At 44.3% G+C, this 21612-nt stretch overlaps 1 protein-coding gene across 3 annotated transcripts in view; it reads left to right on the forward strand.

Annotated features, from left to right (window-relative positions):
• apbb2b (amyloid beta (A4) precursor protein-binding, family B, member 2b) overlaps window positions 1-18442 on the forward strand; it is a 50208-nt gene extending 31766 nt beyond the window's left edge. For 2 of the 3 annotated variants that reach the window (XM_079159112.1, XM_079159113.1), the window contains exons 8-18: window positions 661-711; window positions 1440-1525; window positions 1860-1920; window positions 3765-3911; window positions 5873-6000; window positions 9075-9189; window positions 10601-10685; window positions 12555-12635; window positions 12751-12866; window positions 14153-14332; window positions 15090-18442. In XM_079159112.1, the coding sequence (XP_079015238.1) occupies window positions 661-711; window positions 1440-1525; window positions 1860-1920; window positions 3765-3911; window positions 5873-6000; window positions 9075-9189; window positions 10601-10685; window positions 12555-12635; window positions 12751-12866; window positions 14153-14332; window positions 15090-15260 (1221 nt within the window). In that variant the 3' untranslated portion in view covers window positions 15261-18442. The remainder of the gene's footprint in view (window positions 1-660; window positions 712-1439; window positions 1526-1859; window positions 1921-3764; window positions 3912-5872; window positions 6001-9074; window positions 9190-10600; window positions 10686-12554; window positions 12636-12750; window positions 12867-14152; window positions 14333-15089) is intronic. The other variant, XM_079159114.1, reaches the window with a different exon arrangement.
• Window positions 18443-21612: the final 3170 nt, after the last annotated feature.

Genomic DNA, 21612 nt, shown 5'->3' on the forward strand with positions numbered 1-21612 from the left:
CGTGTGCTGTGGCACAGATAGAAAAATAAAAGAAGACACTCACAGCATCTGTGTGTGTGTATTCTACTGTATATTTGTGTCACCTACAGAGCAGGGAGTTCAGTGTTTGGTCTTCTTTGGTTTGCACTCATGAGCAGTAACACAGTGAGACGGTACAGACGCACATGTTTATCTTTAAAAATGTCAAATTAACAAACTAATGTATTGTAATGTTTTTGTTTTACTGTTGACTTTTGTAAGATATTTTATCTTATTCTTTAGTGGCTTTCTATCAAACTGGATAAGAATTATTATTATTATTATTTGTATTATCATGAATCAGTTTTATATTTGTGGGAGGGATTTTTAATCTTTTTATGGGATCGTCCAGAGAAGTCCAAATGTGTGTAACTCTCCTGTCTGTATTGTTCCACATCGTACTAATCAGGAATCAGTAGCTGCTCAGCAGCAGGCCGATCAATAGAAGCGTGAAGCGTTTTGATCGGCAGCGTTTTTTCCTTTTTAATAAAATGTCTCGCTGTGTCGCTCCTCATTGCAGCAGCAGGCGCTCTGTGTGGACTGAGCTAGTTAGCTAACACCCTTCTTCTGTCTTTCTTCCCTCGCTCCCTTCCTACCCCCCCCCCCTACCACCATGTGTGTGTTTGAACACTGTGTGTGTAGAAACAGCCGTGGAGTGATTTTGGCGGAAAGATTGATAGTGAGGTGTGGAAGGCAAGTATAACGCACTCAGCGGGTCTCTCTCGTGGTGCAGATCACAGCGTGGCATCATGTGCTACAAATTCACCGCCTTGTGCAGAGAGCATGCGTGGCTGATTGTTCCACATAAATACAACCACACCGACCACAGCATCTTCGTCATTTGGCTGCAGCAACACACACACACACACACACACACACACGACAGGTTGTTTTTGCCTCACTCACCTATGAAATGTTGTCGTCTTTTCCCTTCCTGCCTGGCGCAGATCTGAATGAACGCTACACGTTAACTCCCTTTCGTCCATGCAGCATGCCCCCATGTACACGTAACACGCCATCCCTCCATCCGGCGAGGCCCATACAACGATGCATGCTGGCACGACATGCTGCGTGTGGTCAGAACATTTACCCTGTGCCTGCTTTAGCCTCTCTCTCACTCTCCATGTAACCTGGGAATGGTACGGCAGCCATACATGTAGGTGTGGGGGGACGGCAGCTCTAGTTGGATAAAAAAGCACATTTGACATGTTGAAACTGAAAAAAAAGGCCCAACAGGAGGTGAACTAGAGCCTCATCCTGTCTGGAGCCGCTACATCATGAGGGACCAGACTTCACACAGGGGACTGTTTTAGTAGATGGTATTACAGGTTATATGTGTGACAGGGGCTTTAAGGAGGAGGGGGGGGTTGTTTTTCGGTGTCACGTTGCACGCTCCTGATAATGTCGTCTGTACACGCCAGGACCTGCAGGCGGCTACGGTGAACCCCGACCCCAGTCTGAAGGAGTTTGAGGGCGCGACGCTTCGCTACGCATCGCTCAAGCTAAGGTGAAACGCCTTTACACACACACACACACACACACACACAAGCAGATATAACACATCTAAGAGCATTCTACTACACCTGTCTGTGTCTCTTACCAGTCGAGCCTGGTTGCTCGACTCTTGTGTTGGAGTCCAATGAGGTCAGACGCAGCAGGATGTTCGTCGTTGTACTTCAGGAGATGCTCCATGTTCTCTGTTAGTGTAATGACCGGTAGCCTTCACAAGCAGGGCGGCTACAGCAGCTAATGGTTACAACAGTATCAATAGCACACTGCTAATTTCATAACTATACAGCCCACATTTTTTTAAACCTTTTTTTTGTATTGTCTTTTTTCAGGAACCATCCAGCAGTGGAAGAAGAGCAGTCCAGCAGTGCCAACAGAGACCCGGAGACAAAGGTAAGAGCCTGCAGGAAGCATGCATGTATTTTAGACACAAGACAGATTTAGTCCACATTGTTCTGCTTTTCTGTTCTAACAATGTGTACATACAGTTCCTTTTCAAATGTCTAAATGCTAGATAAATAAATGTTAGGACGGCAGCAGAATACTCCACCAATGTTTGAGATCTTTTGCCGTATCTAAAGTTAGAATTTTCTAATCCTGCTTTAAACACTGCGGAACACAATCAATATTCCCAGGACACACAAAAGGATTCTGTTTGCAGGTTTTTGTCTGTTTATGTCCCGGGCCTGTTTGTTTACTGCTGGTGTTTATGTTGCTGGTGGCTGAGTGATGCTGAGACATTAATCAATGCTGCCCCCAAGTGGTGAGACCAAGAACTACAGTTCAGCGCTGCACGCCGGTGCATCGATCCAAGAGGCCTCTGAAAAAGACAAAGCTGAGATTCAAATGAGACATTTCAAGTTGGGCTCAATAAAACACATCACTCAGTAGAAGGCCAAGCTAGCACACCAGCTAATGTCAGCGCAAGGAATACATTCATTTAGAGTCCAACTGATTCAACAGAAAAAATAGATGAATTAATTATCAGACACAGAGTCATTGCATTCTGTCACAAACTGCAGGAAAGGCTCAAATACACACCGAGGTGTGTGTGTGTGTGTGTGTGTGTGTGTGTGTGTGTGTGTGTGTGTGTGTGTGTGTGTGTGTGTGTGTGTGTGTGTGTGTGTGTGTGGGGGGCGTTCTCTCGGACGATCGAAAGTGTCTCGGATTAGACTTTAAAGACGACATCCAGCCTTTCTGTATCCCTCTGTGTGTATGTTTGTCTGGCAGAAATTCGCAATCCTTAGCAACAGTGACATTGTGATGCATACCAGACACAAACACAGACGCACAGTCAGGGCGTCTGGTCGGTAGCACACACACACACTTCCAGCAAATAGCCCACTGCAGCATCAGGATTGGAACGGCCCCTTTTCTACCAATAAAGGAGCTGAACACAGGGAAGGCCTCACTCAACCATTTCCTATCTATCTTAAGTCGAGAAACCGATAACTGCAGTACACACACAGGTGCCATTTTACTACCTTCAAATATTCCAGTCAGGAGCGACGTCACTCAGAGTGAAACAATGATTTATTACACGTGCGTGGAGGGAGTTGCTGAGGATCCGACGATGGTTCTTGAAATTTGACAGCGGCGATGTGATTGGTTTAGGGAGATGGCAGCAGAATCGGGTTGGTTAACTTAACGCCCATAATCAGCTGATTGAGAGAGAGATTTGTGAATAAATGAGAGTAAAGAGAGTCCTCCTGACTAAACGTTAGTATAAAAAGCTAAAGCTCCTTATGGCTCAGAGTGCTTTTCTAAATGTTTCTAGTGACAACAATATCACCACCCTAACCTCCTACGACAGAATAGCATCACACCATTGCATTTTATTATCCATCTGGGCTACACACACTGAAGACAGGATGTTACTATATGTCCCGCTGTGAGACACTGAAAGTTAGTCGTCCTTCACTTTGTTTTGATTTGAGCATTTGATCCACAAGCAATGGTTCCTTTGGTAGCAACTCACTCTATCAGCTGTCCTCTTTCATCGTGGACCTCCGTCGTCTGCAAAGTACTCTCTTACAGTTTCTTCTTGTCCACCAACACGCTTCGTTGTCCTCATCCGTTTATCTGCATTCGTCTTTGTGCAGTTCAAATGATTTGGCTCGAAAGCCTAAAACCAATCCCTGCTGGTCAGCGTGCCAAAAGCCTTGATATGTCTGTGCTCTCTGCACTGAGCACGTACATGTACCGTGTAACGTGTGGTGGCTTTGGCGTGTCCTCAGTGCTTCGCCGTGCGCTCTCTGGGATGGGTGGAGATGGCGGAGGACGACTTGGCTCCCGGAAAGAGCAGCGTCGCCGTGAACAACTGCATCCGGCAGCTGTCCTACTGCAAGAATGACATCCGAGACACCGTGGGCATCTGGGGAGAGGTGAGGGGGGGGGAGAGTGTTTCATGTGTATTGTTTTGCTCCGAGAACAAAAAGTTTCTTTACGAGGGGAGGGGTGCTAGCAGAACGCCAGGAAGAGGAATTTATGGGGTCAGATCAGTCTCAATAATTGCAAATGCACACAGAAAGACTCACAAATGCAAACAGAAAGATTCACAAATGCGCACAGAACAATTCACAAATATATTCCAATGCACAAATAAATAAATTACGATTTATATAAATGTAAAAAAAAAATCACAAATATATTTCTGCATTTGTATGTATTTGTTTGTGGATTTGTATGTATTTATTTGTGGATCGCACTGCATTTATTTGCAAATCGCTTCACATTTATTTGTGGATTTATGAGACTCATCTCACGTCGCTGGATTCACAAATGCGTTTTTTTCAACATAGACCTATCTGTAGCCAATCAGATGTCAGCCTCATTTTCAACCAATCACATGAGCGCAGCTCCCCCCTCCCCTCTCCACGAGACTGTCAGCTTTGTTGAATCAGGAAATAAATAATGTAGCCGTCTATGTTCACCCAGAGCTCTACGATCCCTCATATCAGTAGAGACCGGACCAAACTATGTGTATAAATGTTATTTCGGAGTTCCTTTTTGTTGGTTTATTGCCGTTAAATCACAGCCAAATCAGTTTATGTTGTGTTCATACAGCTGTGGTAAACAGCCGACGTGTGGCTTGCTAGACACAGTGAATACAGTTCGATGAAATCCACGGAGCTCCTCCGGACTATGTTATGAACCAGACATGACGGCGTTTAGTTCCCCGTGATATCTGGGACTTCCACAACACGTACTAAGCAGAAATAGAGGTTATTTTTTCCACAGTTGACGGCGGACAGTTGAACGGCTATCAGGGCGATAAGCCGCGCCCCCTCACCGGCGCGTCCAGCGCGATTCACCGATTCACGCGAATGAACACAAATAGTCCCCCGGCGAGAACGGCGGCGCGATTAACGCGGCGCGAATCGTGTTTGGTGTGAACGCAGCATTACGCTGGCAGCCTTGTGGCCTCATTGTTTGTACCATATGGTTTACACACACATAGTTTGGTCCGGTCTCTACTGATATGAGGGATCGTAGAGCTCTGGGTGAACATAGACGGCTACAATATTTATTTCCTGATTCAACAAAGCTGACAGTCTCGTGGGGAGGGGAGGGGGGAGCTGCGCTCATGTGATTGGTTGAAAATGAGGCTGACATCTGATTGGCTACAGATAGGTTATGTTGAAAAAAACACATTTGTGAATCCAGCGACGTGAGATGAGTCTCATAAATCCACAAATGAATGTGAAGCGATTTGCAAATAAATGCAGTGCGATCCACAAATAAATACATACAAATCCACAAACAAATACATACAAATGCAGAAATATATTTGTGATTTTTTTTTTACATTTATATAAATCGTAATTTATTTATTTGTGCATTGGAATATATTTGTGAATTGTTCTGCGTGCATTTGTAAATCGAATATATTTGTGAATTGTTCTGTGCGCATTTGCAATTATTGAGACTGATCTGACCCCATAGGAATTAGAAGGGGCAGAGCAACGTAAGAAAAACACAGATGTGAACAGAACAACGTGTGTCAAAAGATGGAGGGAGGGAGGGAGGGAGAGGAGAGGGAAGAGAGCAAAGTGGAGCAACGTTATGAAGTCTTTTCCTCCCTCTCCAGTGGTTGTGTTTAATGTGAAGCAACGGAACAGAGAGAGGGAGAGGGAGGGAGCGCTTCATCCTTCTTTCAATAACACACATACGCTTCAGGCAAATATACTTAGAAAAGAAAAAAAGTAAAAGAAAGCAGCTGACCTTTTCAAATGAATACTTTTTTCTTTCTTTGCAATGTCTTGAGCTGCAGGAAATAAGGATTTTGTGTGTGTGTGTGTGTGTGTGTGTGTGTGTGTGTGTGTGTGTGTGTGTGTGTCTCCAGGGGAAGGACATGTACCTGGTGCTGGAGAACAACTTGTTGAACCTGGTCGACCCCATGGACCGCAGCGTGCTTCACTCTCAGCCAATCGCAAGCATCCGGGTCTGGGGTGTTGGTCGGGACAACGGCAGGTCAGTCACCGTTTTTTTCTTATATTGATTAATTCCCCCTTTTTCTTGTCCTCATGATTAATCATTAGCGTGTAAGGTTTACCCAGAATGCACGCCAATGCTCTAAATCATCTCTTAACATCTCTGTAGTGTGTTATCAACCTGGATCACGACTTAGTGAGGCTTCTTGTTGTTTTCAAGCACTTTAATTATTGATGGATTAGTCACTCATTTAAATGAAGTCGATGGCACATCGCTCAGTTAAACAGAAAAAGGTCAGGGTGACGGTGGAGGGCAGCAGACGGCTGGTGTGGTGACGGGCAGAAGAGAGGAGCGAGTGATTGATGATGAATGATAAAACAAAGGAGAGCCCCCCCCCCCCCCCCCCCCCTCGGCAGTCCGTCCCTCACTTTCACGGCCAAATCCACCGACGCCGCATGGTGGTGCTGCCGAAGAGCAGTCTGCTGGAGACCGATTCAAATGTAGATTATCAGGCACAGCCAGGTGGACTGGAGCGGTCGGTAGCTGCTGAATAATTGGACCTGGCACACACACACACACACACACAGACAGACACACACACACAGACACCAACACACGCATAAGCAGAAGCACACTCGGGGAAAGAGGTAAGGCTAAAAGCAGAACTGCAGAATTCTGTTGCCTCGGGGTTCTCTCTCACACACACACACGCACACACACACACACACGCGCGCGCAGCTCTGTATGTTACAGTGTATTTATGAGATCAGCCTGTCAGATAAAAGGAACATTTCTACCATCCACATCTACATATAGTAGTAGAGTGGGAGCGCTGGGAATACCTCAGCTGCAGCAGAGGGAAGAGGAGGAGGAGGAGGAGGAGAAGGGGGGGGTTGGCTGGCAGGAGAGAGGGAGAGAAGGGGGATGGAGCTGCCAGAGGGGGAAGGTATGGTTAGTGCTCTCTGGGTGTGGAGCAGGACAGGTTGAGGAGTGAGCGCACGGACGCGGTATCACCACAGAGCAGACGGTGTGGCGCTCCCGTACACAGGATCACGGCCGCGGACAGCCGTGAGTAAATCTACATTTACCTTCTGTCATCTTGCTTTTTTTTAAAACACTGCTGCTGCTGTTTAGCTTTATTACGAAGTAGCAAAAAAAAAAGATCAGTCTGTGGGAGATCTGTAGCCAGTGTGAGGACGTGCATGTCACAGGTGGAGTGTGAACATCCGATGTGAACGATGAACCGAGAGCGGCGGATCACAAATTGATGAAGGGAGTTCATCTGAGGTCCGGAGTCTGAAAACAGCAAACGTTCGTGATGCTGAGAAGCTCCAAGCGATGAAACGTACATCAGTTCACGACTGACACGTGTCCATGTGTGTGTAGGAGCAGTGATGGCAGGAGCTGCTTTTATTCTTGTATTCATTCATGAGTTGTTGGACCGTTTGTCTTTAAAGATACGAGACCTTTTTGAAGCCCGGCCGTAGTGAGGAGTTCTCCTTCTCCATTCACACACACACACACACACACACACACTCTCTCTCTCTCTCACAGTGGTCGTGTCGGCATAGTAACCGTACCTCTCTCAACACATGTGTGACGAAACTCATTATCGCCATAGAGATTACAGATTCCCACGGCAACCTTGACATTTTCAGGGGCGTCGGCATGATGATGAGATTATAGTGGGAATGAGATATCCCCCCCCCCCCCTCCCCTCCTTTCCTCTGACTTTTATCTTCACTCTTCATCTCAGCGTTTTGTTCTGTCCTCGTCTTCAGCGCTTTTATATTAATTGTGTACGTTGTGGCCGTTCACTTCCTGTCTCCTCTGCCGGTATTTTCACTTTTCTCTCGTTATATTCACTCACTCCCCTCCTCGGGGTAACTTCTTTTTACATTTGTTTTAGTATGTGTCTGTTAGACACTCCCACTTTATTTCCTTTATGAAAAATCAGCCGACAATTAATCCAGAACATCTCTCTGTCCTGCTATCGCTCTCTTCTTCCTTCGCACCTTATTCACAGTTCTGTCCGATTTTTATATATTTTCCATATAAGTATGCATAAAAATGACCTGCATTGCTGCTGTTCTGCACCGCTCTTCAAAGCTGTGTTTCTTGGGAAGCAGTTTCTGCACAGAACAAAGAAGTATGTAACTTGTGTTAGTGTGTGTGTGTGTGAGCTGCCGTTCGCCTCCTCTTTGCCTCCTGGCCCCCCAGCAGGGGGGCTGGTATGAAGAATTTGGTTTTATTTCCACTAACTGGCTTCCTTTCCTCCCTTGCTTCCTTGGACACAGAGAGAGGTAAACACATTCCTTCCCCTTTCATCCCTCCCTACTTTATCTCTCCATCATCTCCGTCATCCCCTTATTGTTTCATTTCCTCCGTGTCTCGTTCGTCTCGTCTTGAAACTGGCTCCTGTGGCGAAGTGAAAGGTGACCTCCTCTGTCCTTGTCTGTCTACAAGCATTTTTTTTTTTTAAGTATGCACACACACACACACACACACACACACACACACACACACACACACAAATGACACTCTTTTCAGGGTAGTTCCCCCTGAGGGGCTGGTTCCACATCAGGCCGTGTTTCCTGTTGCACAGCATATTGAAGCACGCAGCTTGGAGGAAGTTATTTAGATGGATTTTATGTGCACATCTGAATGACGTAAATCAATGTGTGTGTGTGTGTGTGTGTGTGCGTGTGCGTGAGAGCTGTACTGGTTTCATTTGTTGCAGCTACATCTTCGTTCCTCTCCCTCCCTCCCTCTGTTTTCATTCCCTCTGTTCAGTTGGTAGATAGTTTTCCGGCTCCACTGGGCTCAGGGGAAAGTTCTCCCCTGCTGTCACTCATTCAACTCCCTCTTCACGCTGCTCTATTGACTTGTGTGTGTGTGAGTGTGTGTCCTGTATTAATCAGACAGATAAAGGTCAGCTCATCTGTCATCTGTCTCCAAGAGCTGTCTGTCTCAAAACTGGACACACACACACACACACACGTATAGTCTCTGAGTAGCACTGAAACTAGTAGTTTTCTCATTTCCTCCACGTTGGTGTTTTCTTTCTCCGTCCGTGTGTCTTCACTGACCCGGTGTTGTCCTCTCTTTCTCAGGGACTTTGCATACGTGGCGCGGGACAAAAACACCAGGATCCTGAAATGTCATGTGTTCCGCTGTGACACGCCAGCCAAAGCCATCGCCACCAGCCTGCACGAGATCTGCTCCCGGGTCAGTCACAGATACAATGAAAAACATGTTGAGAGGATGCTGATGAACAACAGCATTAGAAAAGTTATTATTATCACCATTGTTTTTCTCATAATAATAATATTAATAATGTTATTAGAAAAAAATAAGAATCATTATAAAATAACATTGTAATATTATTATATTGTTATAATTATATAAGAAAAATGATCATACAAATTATACTCTTGAAAATAATATGTATAATAATCATAATGTTATCAGAAAAACAATCATAATAATAAAATTAAAATAATTATTGTTATAATTAGAAAAATGATTACAATCATAAAAATAATACTCATAAATAATAATAATAATACTAATGTCTTACCAGTAGTGGTGGCACCTGAGCTGTGTATTGTTTTATCATATTTACTGTTCCACAGTTAACCGTAGCACTAGTCTGCAGTCCTCAAAGAGTCCAACAAGATTAAACTCATCTAAACTTTCTGAACAGTTATCAGAGAGCTCTCTCTGCTCTGAGATAAATACAGTTTCATGCGAACTCGGTTACAAGAACAACATTCAAACCAGGTTTGTTTTTTATTGTAGTTGCTTTATTCACCGAACTCACCTGGAATTACTGGACTTTACTTTTGTTTCCAGTGAAACATATTTACAGCTTCCGAAATTGAATAAGGTGTTGTAAAAGAGCTTTAAATACTGTCTTTGTTTATGCAGACTCATAATCCATGTAGCACTAAACAGGGTTATTATAACTGGTGCTACCCACAGATCCCTCGTTATGACCGCTGACTCGAGCATAGTGTGTCCCTGAAATGTTATTCCTTTGAGGAAAAAGTTGAAGAAGGAGCCATTTGTCCTTCTTGTCATCCTTCATGCTAATTCTAACTCCCCCTCTTTACACATTATAGACCATGGAGTCTGTTTAATACACAATGTTCACACTATAAAGGATAAACAAGGAGAAGCAGAGACTTGGTCTCAGCAGGGGTCGCTGACACAAACTCTCTGATTAAGGATATGTATAAATTATGTGTGGTATATTTCCATATTGTGTGTGTGATTCTGGCTGTTGTTGTCCATCTGGTTGTGTTTTTTTTCGTATGTGTTTCTTTGGAAAGAGGAGTGTGGCCTGCTTAGTGTGTGTGTGTGTGTGTGTGTGTGTGTGTGTGTGTGTGTGTGTGTGTGTGTGTGTGCACGTGTGCGTCCTCCCCAGTTGAAATGAGTAGACAACATGACAGTATCAGGGGTGAAACTGCTCGAGGTCTTTTTTTTTTTTTAATTCATCCCCTCTCACTGTCACACATTTTTCTCCTCGTCTCCTCAACCTCCTCCCCCCGCGTCTCTGCCACGGTATTCTGATTGTGCGTCCGTTGTTACACACCGTTTCCTCACACTTCTGTATCTGCCCCGTCTCTCCATCCAGATAATGACAGAGCGAAAGAATGCCAAAGCGATGGCGGGCTCTCTCCAGGACAGGATGCAGGCCGGACTAGATCTCCCTTTACAAGGTAGGCTTCACACATACTCTCAGCGTGTGTGTGTGTGTGTGTGTGTGTGTGTGTGTGTGTGTGTGTGTGTGTGTGAGAGAGAGATCGGGATTGTGACAACTGACTTGCATCAAGAGACAGTCATCACCTCTTGGGCACACCTGCATGCATTTGAACTGGCTTATTTGTAAGAGCAGAACATCTCAAACACCACCGCAATGTCCTCTGTTAATGCTGCGCAATGTCACGACAAGCATCAAGACAGTTTGATTCATGAATAATTACATTTCAAAGATCTCCAACCATCACTGTGAGTGAATTATAGATGAAAGTGTGAAGTTTTCTTGTAAACAAACACGTTAACATTCGGTGTTACTCACCAGAACACACTGTGACGTAAACACGGCGCTAAAACTGTGTCCCTCGCAAAACCATTGTTTTCCTGTGGTGCCTGACGGTGTTTAGATGCGCATAAAAGTTGAAATATTCTCATATGGACTACTCGTCAATGTCACACTTGGCCCAGGCAGCCAATCAAATCAAGCAGGAGGGCGGGCTTTACTGCTTTACCACTCCCTTCCTGTCTCGATGTCGGGCTCGCTAGCTTGGGAGGATGTGAGAGGGAAGGGGGGGATTTATATCTCACGTCGTAAAAGTTTCATGTCGGCTGCAGTGAGCTGGTTCATTATGCAATTATCTGTTAATCACATATGATCTTTGTGTCCTTGAAGCCTGACAAATGCATTTCATTCCTCATAAAATACTTGCAGATATTAGAAAAGTTTTGAAACCCTGCGTTATATACATCCATATTTACTGGCATGCGGTCTTCTTGTTTCTCTGCTCCTCTTCTCTGTGTGTTGTCACTGCACGGCTATCGGTCAGTAGAAAGGCGTGAAATATAACGCTGACCTGCTTGTAAAAAACATCGCTCTAGCTCTGCCAGTGGTCAACAAACTCCACACGCTACATGGAACAGTTGTTGGCCGTTAACAGATTTAGGGGTCTTTGGTCCACTGCACCAGCATGTGACAGTGTTCAATTATCTCAAATTTACAGAGATGTGGAGGGAGCTCCTCAAGTTTCTATTAGTCAGACAGATGGGAGAGGTAGCCTGCCAGGAGATGTTGGTGACAGTAAAACAAGATTTCTTGGGCGGCTAAAACACAGACTCATGCTGCATTTCTTTGTGCCATTGAAAACACGTGTCATTTCTATCATCGCTCACCATTTTCTCTCCCGTCGCTGGGGAGAAGAATGATTGGCTGTGCCGCACCGTGTCGTTTACAGTATATATACGCTCGCGATCGGACGGGATGCAGGCAAGGCTGACCGTCCGGGCCTGTCGCTGACATCTCGTAAAATCAGGCCTCTGCGGTGCTGCTGCTTGAAATGAACTCGGAAAGAACTTTTTCCAACACGACGAACTGGAGGTGCAGCTAATCCAAAGCAAGCTTCTATTATAAACTGAAAACATCCAGTGACTAGAAGGCCACCCTGAGCGCGCTGACCTCTGCCGGGGCCACGCCCCTTGTGTTAAGGAAAACGCCCTGTGATCCTCATCAGCTCCAAAATGTAATATGTTCTTCCTTGACCAATGCTACACACTTCCATCAAGTTTCATGAGTAGTTTTGCATCTGTTAAACCAAACTGAACAAACCCGAGGACCAGAACGACTTCACATCCTTCAGCTTCGTTAAAACCCTCCACAGTGCGTCGAGGAAAGCCGTGACATTTAGATGTAATGGAAGCCACCCAGAAGGTGGTCAGTCTCCAGATATCTACTCTGCAGGCTGCGCGTGGACTCCCTCTGTAGGTGGGCATTGTTGGTTGTTGACATGGAATTGAAAATGCCCCTCTTGAACGTGTGCGTGGCTTCTCCCCAGCAGAGTTCCCCACACCAAAGACGGAGCTGGTTCAGAAGTTTCAGGTGCTCTACCTCGGGATGCTGCCTGTGGACAGACCAATAGGTTAGTCTAACACACAAGCGCACACACACACCTGGTGCTGTGATGAGATGCAGTCTAACTTTAGGTATGATTTTAATGTTTCTGTTTTTTTTTTTTTTAACATGCTCTGCTCCAGGAATGGACATCCTGAACGGAGCTATAGACAGTCTGATCGGCTCTTCCAAAAGAGAGGACTGGACCCCCGTGGCCCTCAACGTGGCAGATGCTACTGTCATCATCAGCAAAGACGAGGTAAGACCTGCCGGAGCTGAACTACAACCCCCGACTTTCCCTGGTTTTCTTCACTCTGTTCTTCTCAGTTGTCTGTACGGACAAGAGAAAATATGATAAACTCCAGACACAAGAAAGAACCGTAGGCTGTTTAGAAGAAGTGGACGTAGTCATGGTGACGTCACCCATTGGTTTGTGGACTGCCGTTTTAAAGCCTCGAGTTCAGCATTTTGTTTTTTTGTAACCAGTGAACAGAAGTGACCATATTTACAGTGACGTACAGACATATACACAGACGTATAAAGCTCTGGCAGCACCCGGTCACTCACAAAGTAAGCACCCTGCTTCATGGTCTGTTTGACTCTAAATGGACCATAAGTTACTAAATGAACATCATGCTGTATTGAAGAAGACTTGAAACTAGAGATTGAGACCATTAACTCATGTTTACAATGTTTACTGAGGGAATAAATCAAGAGAGAAGTAGAGTCATTTTCTCATAGACTTCTATACAACCAGAGGAGTCGCCCCCTGATCGCCAGTAGAGAGAATGCAGGTTCGAGCACCTCCGCATCGGCTTCAATTTTCGGAACCAGGGGTTGCCATCTGGACAAAATGTGGGAGAGGCATTATAGGAAAACAACCACCAAGTTTCTATACATTCTTGCAATCTATGGCCTGTTGGTTAGGTTGTCTGTTTAGAGAACCTACCGTTACTTACTACAGACTAAACTCATGAATGTGGGTCATCTTTGAGCGATTTACTTCAGATACATACCGCTTTGTTATGTCTGGTGCAGAACATATCGCTGAGTCTGCCATTTATTTCCTTCAGCAGTCACCACACGTTTAAAGTGTGTCCGCTGCTCGTACTTCACTGTTGATTCTAACACGTAAAACAACAACAAATGGTGGAAAACGCGTCACTCTGGCTTTTCATTGTCAGACCTTACTGACATTGTCAACCATGAAAGGCAGCAAGCAGCCACCCAGAGCAATGGGACAAATGTGATGTCTGAACAGCGTTCGACCGTGCAGATGACATAAAATGCCTTTTTGAAATTTAAATAGCTGTAACATCAAGGCACATAAAGCCCATCTGCTCCAGTGGACCTGTTTATTAGAAGGCTACAGTTTAACTGGGCGGCTCCCCTGTGTGAACATGTGGAACTATATGCATGCCTGTGAGTGCAGAACAAAGGTTGTAAATACCCTTCATCATGTGTTTTTATGATGTCTCTCCAGTAAAATCACAATCTGCATGTCTATGACTCTGATTAATCACCTACCGGTATGTTTCTGACCAGAACGAAGAGGAAGTGCTGGTGGAGTGTCGCGTTCGATTCTTATCTTTCATGGGCGTCGGGCGGAACGTGCACACGTTCGCCTTCGTCATGGACGCCGGCGGCCATCGCTTCGACTGTCACGTCTTCTGGTGCGAGCCCAACGCCGGGCATGTGTCGGAGGCTGTGCAGGCGGCTTGTATGGTGAGTCACTTGGAATGAGGCTGTATTTCGGGGACGGCATTTTGAGCCTCTCTTGCTCGTGTTAGAGCTGGGTTACTCAGCCTTGACGGATGATCGTGTCACTGTCCGATCCATATGCTCTATTCAGGTTGTAATGGGGCCCTCTGTCAAAACACTGTTGGCGTAAAACATGCACTCAAGCCGCCCAAAGTTAAAATATAGTCTGAGATCAGCATCAGTCGTCTCTGAAGAGGATGTCTTTGCAAGTTTTCTCGTATAGATTTGGATTATGCTACACATTGTTTACTGCTTTACAGGATAAGTTTTAAAGAGGAAACACGTACATTGATTTAATGTAATAAACTGTGAAAAACCTTTCACGGTATTTTTTAATTTATCATTATAACGTCCATAATCACAACCCAGAATGCAGTGTTTCTGCTGTAATGCAACCTATTAGTGGAGGTAACTCATCTCCCTCTGCCCTCTCTGCTGCGGGTGAGTCACAAGATTAGTCGACTGCCGGCTGGGCTATTGATCACACATCACGACTCTGGATATATGGACGCACACACACTCACACTCACACACACACACCACCCACACACACACTAAAACTGATTCACGGTGACAGGAATCACCAGTCATTACTATTGATCACAGCTAGCAGCCTGCACCAGTCTCTCCCACAGACACCTCCACAGTCAAACACTCAGCAGCTGTAACTCTCTGTTATTTACAATACGTCTCTCTCTCTCTCTCTCTCTCTCGCTCTCAGCTGCGGTATCAGAAGTGTTTGGTGGCTCGACCCCCTTCCCAGAAGGCCTGCGGCTCGTCGCCCCCCGGTGACTCGGTGTCCCGTCGGGTATCGACCAGCGTGAAGAGAGGCGTCCTGTCCCTCATCGACACCCTCAAACAGAAGAGACCCGTCACCGAGTTGCCGCAGTAACCCGCCGCAACCGACCCCCTGCCGCAACCCCCAGTCGCCATGGTAACTAGTCGCATCGCCTCCAAAAAAAAAGCGTCGCCACCGCAGACCCCAGTAACCTTGGAAACACAGCGAATCCCCGGGGGTTTTGGGGGAAACACATTTCAGTTCGCTAAAATTTGAATTTTGCCTCAAGAGTTTTATCGGCTCTTCAAATTTGTTTCCGCAAAATATGACATACATAAAGACTCTAATCCCACATCGAGAAGGAACCACCACAGAGAAACACCCGATGTGGTGATCGTGTACATAGAAGTGACTCTCATCCCCCCTCAGCGCAGAGAAGGAGTGAGGAGACGAGAGCAAAACCTGAAGAGGAAGTAGGAAGTGCTCCTTCCGGCACAGCGCGCGTGATGAGCAAGCTCATTGCTGCCCAAACTGCTGATCTCTCCGTGCTCTAATTGTATTTGTGTCTGTGCTGCCAGCATGACCTTGCACACCTGGCCACCCCCCCATGTCATTCACCTGGTTGTCCTGTTAAGTCTGTAGTGCCCCTCTTTCTCATTGTCCCCTGTGGACTGTAACGTGAAGTGAAATGGAAGGACGTATCGTGAAAGCCATCGTGTCCGATTTTCAAATCGGCGCGTAATGAGTGAAAGAAGGAAGCTGCTTCCGACTAAAACGATTCGGTCGTCAGTCTACACACACTAACCTGATCCTGCATGAACCTTTTTGTATCAAAGTGAACCATTCTAGAGAATATCGATACACTGCTGCTGCTTACAGGAGGGTGAGAACGTCGGCGTGGAGGGTCTAAACGAGCAATGTCCTTTCACCCGAAACATCCCTCATACACTTCCTGTTTGCTTGTTGTTTTTTGTTCTTTCGTTAAGCCTTCGGCAAAACGACAGACGATAGCCATAATGGAGAAGGAGATAGGGATGAACCGATTATTCCTTTAAATCCCACCTCTGCATCAGTCCTCAGAGACTCGATGTCCACTTCTAAAAACAGGAGAAAGGCTGGAGGAATCATTCGTAGAAGACAAATGGAGGAATGTGTTTTTGTACCTGAGGAGGTGAGAAGGAGAACTGACGGTTTCACCTCCGGATTCGGCTGTTTTTTTTTTTGGAGATGACGGCCAAACAGAGAGACGCGTTGACTCAAACCAACAGGACTCTCCCGGGCTGTTATCTATGTGTGTCCAGGGTTCTGTTCACTTGAATTCTCAGTTGTTGTTTTTTTCATTGCCTCCTCCTTACTGCACCACTGTTATCATCAGTGCCACTAGATCACTTTTGGTCTGTTTTCTGTAGTTTTTCCTCTCACAAATCTCAATTCAACACTGCTATCTCCTCATTATCGCATATCTGACCAGCTTGGATGTACGGTATTAACTAATGAAGTCTATGACGTTTATTGCAACTAAAATCATAAACATATTTTTGAACTCTGGATGTACGGCAGAAGACGACTACCTAGCTAGTACAACTGATCGTTAGCTAAAACCTCTCAAGCGAACAGCGACTGTTTAGGGATCAAGGCGTCTCCAGTCGGTCAAGCTTTAGGGTCGCTCCACGTGGTGAAGCAGCGTGTGAGGGGCTGTAGGGAAAAAAGTTGTCTGCTATAATGTAAGCTGCAATTGTTAGCATGTCAGGCTAAATAGCTTACTGTAGCTAGTTAACTATATTTTATGGGTTTACAGTTTACGTAAGAGAAAAAGCATAACCTTTATCAGAGTTGATGTGAGCGTGTCTGTTCTGCTCTTTACTGGATTTGAGGAAGTCTACACCCAGCAAAGAGCACCAAACACACGGTTAGTCCAGCTTCCTAAAAGCCTGAACCTCTGTCTCCGATGTCCCAAGTATGTAAGCTAAGCAGCCAAACAGGGCTATGTTAAAATGAAATAACACTAAACTAACTAATACTCAGACTAACTAGCTCTACGCTGCAACACAAGAACACAGTTTCTTTATCATCAACTGCTGAGAAGTGTTTTTGCTGCTCAATGTAGCTTTAGCCTCAGTCTGTTAGCATGACGTTGTGTATGCAGCCCTAGTTTTCAACCGACTCCTGGATCTATCGTTAGCTTTATTAGCTGGCTAGCACATTTTAGCCACCAAAAATGTATGGTCTGCGGTCTACTTCTGAGTGAAATAGAAATATATATATTATTATTTTATAGATAAAACTCCCACCTTTATTTTGAACTGAATGTGATGAAGTAAAGCTCGACAGCGTAGCTGCAGTATCTAAAGGAGGCTCAGCGAGCGGCCATGTTGTTGTGCCGAGCTTTTGAACCAGTTCACCGGTAGTGGAGGGAACCAGGAGTGTAATTGAGATTCTAGTGAGAAAATTCAGCCGCATCACCTTCTTTTGTCACGAGGACGTTGAAATGTGAATGAGATGACAAAATGTGCGTGTACATAACTTCAAATTTAATGTAACATTTGACATTAATCATTGTTATAAGCTATCTTTTCCTTTTCAATGTCTGTAGTTATTTTCTTGTAATGAAATGCCTTCTTCTTTGAGAACTCACCAAATGGCCAAAGTGTAAAATAGTGATATATACATTGTTGTAGATAAGAAAAAAAATGCCAGAGCGAATAATGAAACAAGGAAAGGTGATTGGACATTTTCACAGTTGTCAATTCCGTTTTATGCTGAATTTAACTGAGCAATTATCTATGCATTCTTTTGATCTCGAGAAAATGGAAAGTCGTGAAAAGCCTTGCATGCCCTTGGACGGTGGAAGGAACGACTGTATGTACTGAACAGAAATATTTTTTATTTTATTTATTCTATTTTATAAAGGTATATACTGATTTCATTAGTTGGGGCAAGTCTCTTGACTCGGTGTCATTGTCTCGGTCCTCGGTTTACTCACAATGCTCCAACAAGCTCCGCTTTGCAGGAAAAAGAAAAAGGCAAATAAAGGAATATATCTTCACCTTGTACAGTGTACTGAGAGCTGGGGGTCCACTGATGGTCTCAACAGGTTGACAGGAGTCAAGAGGAAGAGGTGGAGGATGATGATGGTGGTAACAACAGTGGACTCCCGGTGTCTCTGTCAAGCTCACTCACATAAATGACAACAAACGCACACCTTTCCCACAGATGGATGTGTCGGCTTCTGTTTGCTGCTCACCGATTTGTACACTTTGTCAATGTAATCAATTGTGAGAATAAACAGCATTATAAAACCGAATACTGTGTGTCTGTGTATCAACGCTGCAGCTCATGTTTGTATTCATTACAGATGATTGATAAAGGTAACCTCCTACTCAGATTGTTCTATTTGATAAAAACCAGAGCAGAATTATTATATTTCTTTCCTTATAATTTCAGCCATCTTGTGACCGCTCAGGTTTTTCTTGCTCCTGATCCACAGGTTTGGAATTCTTGGTTTAATCTATAAAATGTCAATGCCTCTCACAAGACCAAGAATACTTCTTTAATTTGCCTATTGTGTCTTAATGTAGTAAGATGATTGGGGTGGGAAGGGGGGCTAAAATAAAAGTGAGTATTTTCTATGGACCCTCCCCTTGACAAATATTGTAAAATCCTCCCCCCAGTATTTCAAAATACTATCACAGTACTAGTGAACTAATACCATACTCATACTCATGATAATCCATTGGTAGAGCAAAGTGCAACGAATTAAAGATAACATTCTCCTATTTAACCTTTAATATGATCAAATAAATCCTCATGGGGAAGTGTGAAATAAAATGATGATTTAATTTAGGATACCCGTCAGGGCCTGCAAAGCCTTCTCTGCTGGTCTAAACAGAATCACAAAGTTATAGCTATTTTATAATTTCATAATTTTTCTTAAATACACTACATGTATTATCATTTATAAAAATATTTTCCCATTATCTTATTTTCTCATTGCACAGCTACTGTCTTCCTCAGTTGCTCTGCTTCCAGTGCAGCTTTTAACCTTTTAACCTCTAAGCCCATTTTTAGGCCCATACTCAAAAGAGTCTGGCTCTATTTGAAACATTTTGATGGTTTAATAACACTAACACTTGTGATAGTTTGTTAATATGTGTACATATCAGTGTATATGTTACTGGCTGGTTAATGTTGAATGAAGATGGCACACAGCTCAAATTGAAAATGTTAAGCCTAAAACTCTCCACAATCATAGCACAACATGTCAGAAGTCTCTACAAAAAGGTTTTACTTTGATAAAGTGAAGCAGGCCAAGTTGATAGAGGTTGGAGTACAGAGAGTTCATGCCAGATCAAGACAAAATTCTGAATTTTCAGAATTTTGGAACCAGGTTTCCAGCTGTTCTATACTAATTTTGTATACTATATAACTATATATTTCACTTGTTTTATCACTAATAGGGTTCAATCTATCTAATACAGCAGTTTAGCATCATTTTGAACCATTTTTGACCTCTCAGGGGCCTGATATATGTGTTTTATGTGATTTTTTCGTCGCTCCCTGTGTGTGTATTGGCAGTTTTTGAAGCCTATGATTGGTCGATTTGCACATGTGATACGTCTAAGAATACGGAAATGAGTGTAGAATGCAGTGGGCCGGTCAGTCAGGTGATTGAAAGACTTTTCAGCCACTAAAACTCCAAAAGAGTTGCGCAACAGACCGAGTGTCGAAATGATTCGCTGAAAAGTTAAAGGAGGACTATCTATGCATAAATGCCTCGATTATCTCTATTTTACTCTCAAAAGAAAGAGAGGGACCGGCGCATATGTAGCAAAAGGATTTAAGTGGATTAACAGAGTTTTGCCCCCAGAAAACCAGCTCAAGGTACGATGCTTTTCAAACTTTTTGCTCTGTAGTTTGGTTGTTCTCGTGTGGGTTCTACTGTGTAACGTTTGAACGGTTTGAAGGAAAGAAATATGGAAGATATCTACAGATTCAGGGTGGAATTCTCATGCTTGCTAAGCTATCGTTCGGCCATGACGGTCTCTTTTTTGTGATGATATCTGCATTCGGAGTGCGTAGCTCGCTGTAGCTCGCCGAAAAATACGTGGTATTGTGCTAGAACTTGGTAGTTTAAATATTATTTTGTGTATAATTGTGTTTTGAGTGAGTAAAATGACTTCTTTTGTATTTTTTCTCAGAATCTCGTCGTTAAGTAGGTATATAGCATGTCGGTAAACTTCATTATAGTCGTTTCAGAAAAGTGATTTATATGACGCTCTTCTTCGCAAAACACTCGCGGCCCCCAATTGGGTGTCGTTCAGGATTAAAAGGTTGAGCTTTTATCCAATCAGATTTCACCTCTGTGTCTCTAGGTAAGAAGAGAGGCCTGAGGCCTGCAGACTCACAAGTGAATCCCTTTGCAGTTTAAGTGAATGGGGACGATATTGTTGATTGTCATAGTGTTCAACCAATGAGATCTTTAGTTTGACATGTTGGGCGTATTCTTTGACATGTCAGAGCCTTGTAGCTGGCCTACAAGTACGTGATTGGTCAGTGGGCTATCGTGACATGTTGGGCGGTGACAATCCCAATATCTGCTGCCTCTGTTGAGCGGACATTTTCAGCCCTCAAACGCATTAAAACCTATTCAAGAAATACAACTGGGGAGGCTCGACTGTCTTCACTGGCGTCCATGAATAGAGAAGGACTTCTTACTGGAACTAAAAGCTTTAATATGCTTGTTTGTATATTATTATTGTACAACTTGTTTTTATGAAGATGGATTTTTGTTTGGTTTAATATGTGATAGGAACGATTGTTACGTCCAATGTTGCTCTGGGGACATATTTAGTCGGTGCCAGTGTTGGCAACTTGGCGACTTTCTCGCTAAATCTGGTGACTTTCCAAACCCTCATGGTGACTTTTTTTGTCAAAAGCTACTAGTGACAAATCTAGCAACTTGTTCTGGTGTTGTTAGAGACTTTTCTGGTGTTTAGACGTTAAAGCTCGTACGTTCTGCACTGTCATAAACGAGCAGCGGGAGCTGCCGTGAGCCCCTCCGCCGCCCCAAAGCACACACAGGCGGTAACTCTCACAGAAGCCTCGCGCAGCAGTCCCAGCTGCAGTCAGAGCAGAGAGGAGACGCACTCTCGGCGTATTCTCTGCAGTTAGTCTATTTATAGGTGTTGGCTTCATTTTTAAACGAAACAAATAATAACCAACTGTGTTTCAGCTGCAGGACAGCAGTGAAGGCCCAGGTATAAAATGCACGGCCCGCCACTGATTTTCAGCGCCCATCCTCCACCCTAATAATTTACAAACAGTCCCTAAATGTTAAAAATGGAAATGGGGTTTACAACAATATTTAACTGAGAAAATATAGGCGGGGATCGGCTCACGTAAAAGGCGTCATATAGGGCGAAGCCAGAGGAAACTCTGGTGGAGGCCCGCAGTCGCCCTGACGTGC

The sequence above is a fragment of the Pholis gunnellus genome (assembly GCF_910591455.1).
Source record: "Pholis gunnellus genome assembly, chromosome: 5".
Classification (NCBI taxonomy): domain Eukaryota; kingdom Metazoa; phylum Chordata; class Actinopteri; order Perciformes; family Pholidae; genus Pholis; species Pholis gunnellus.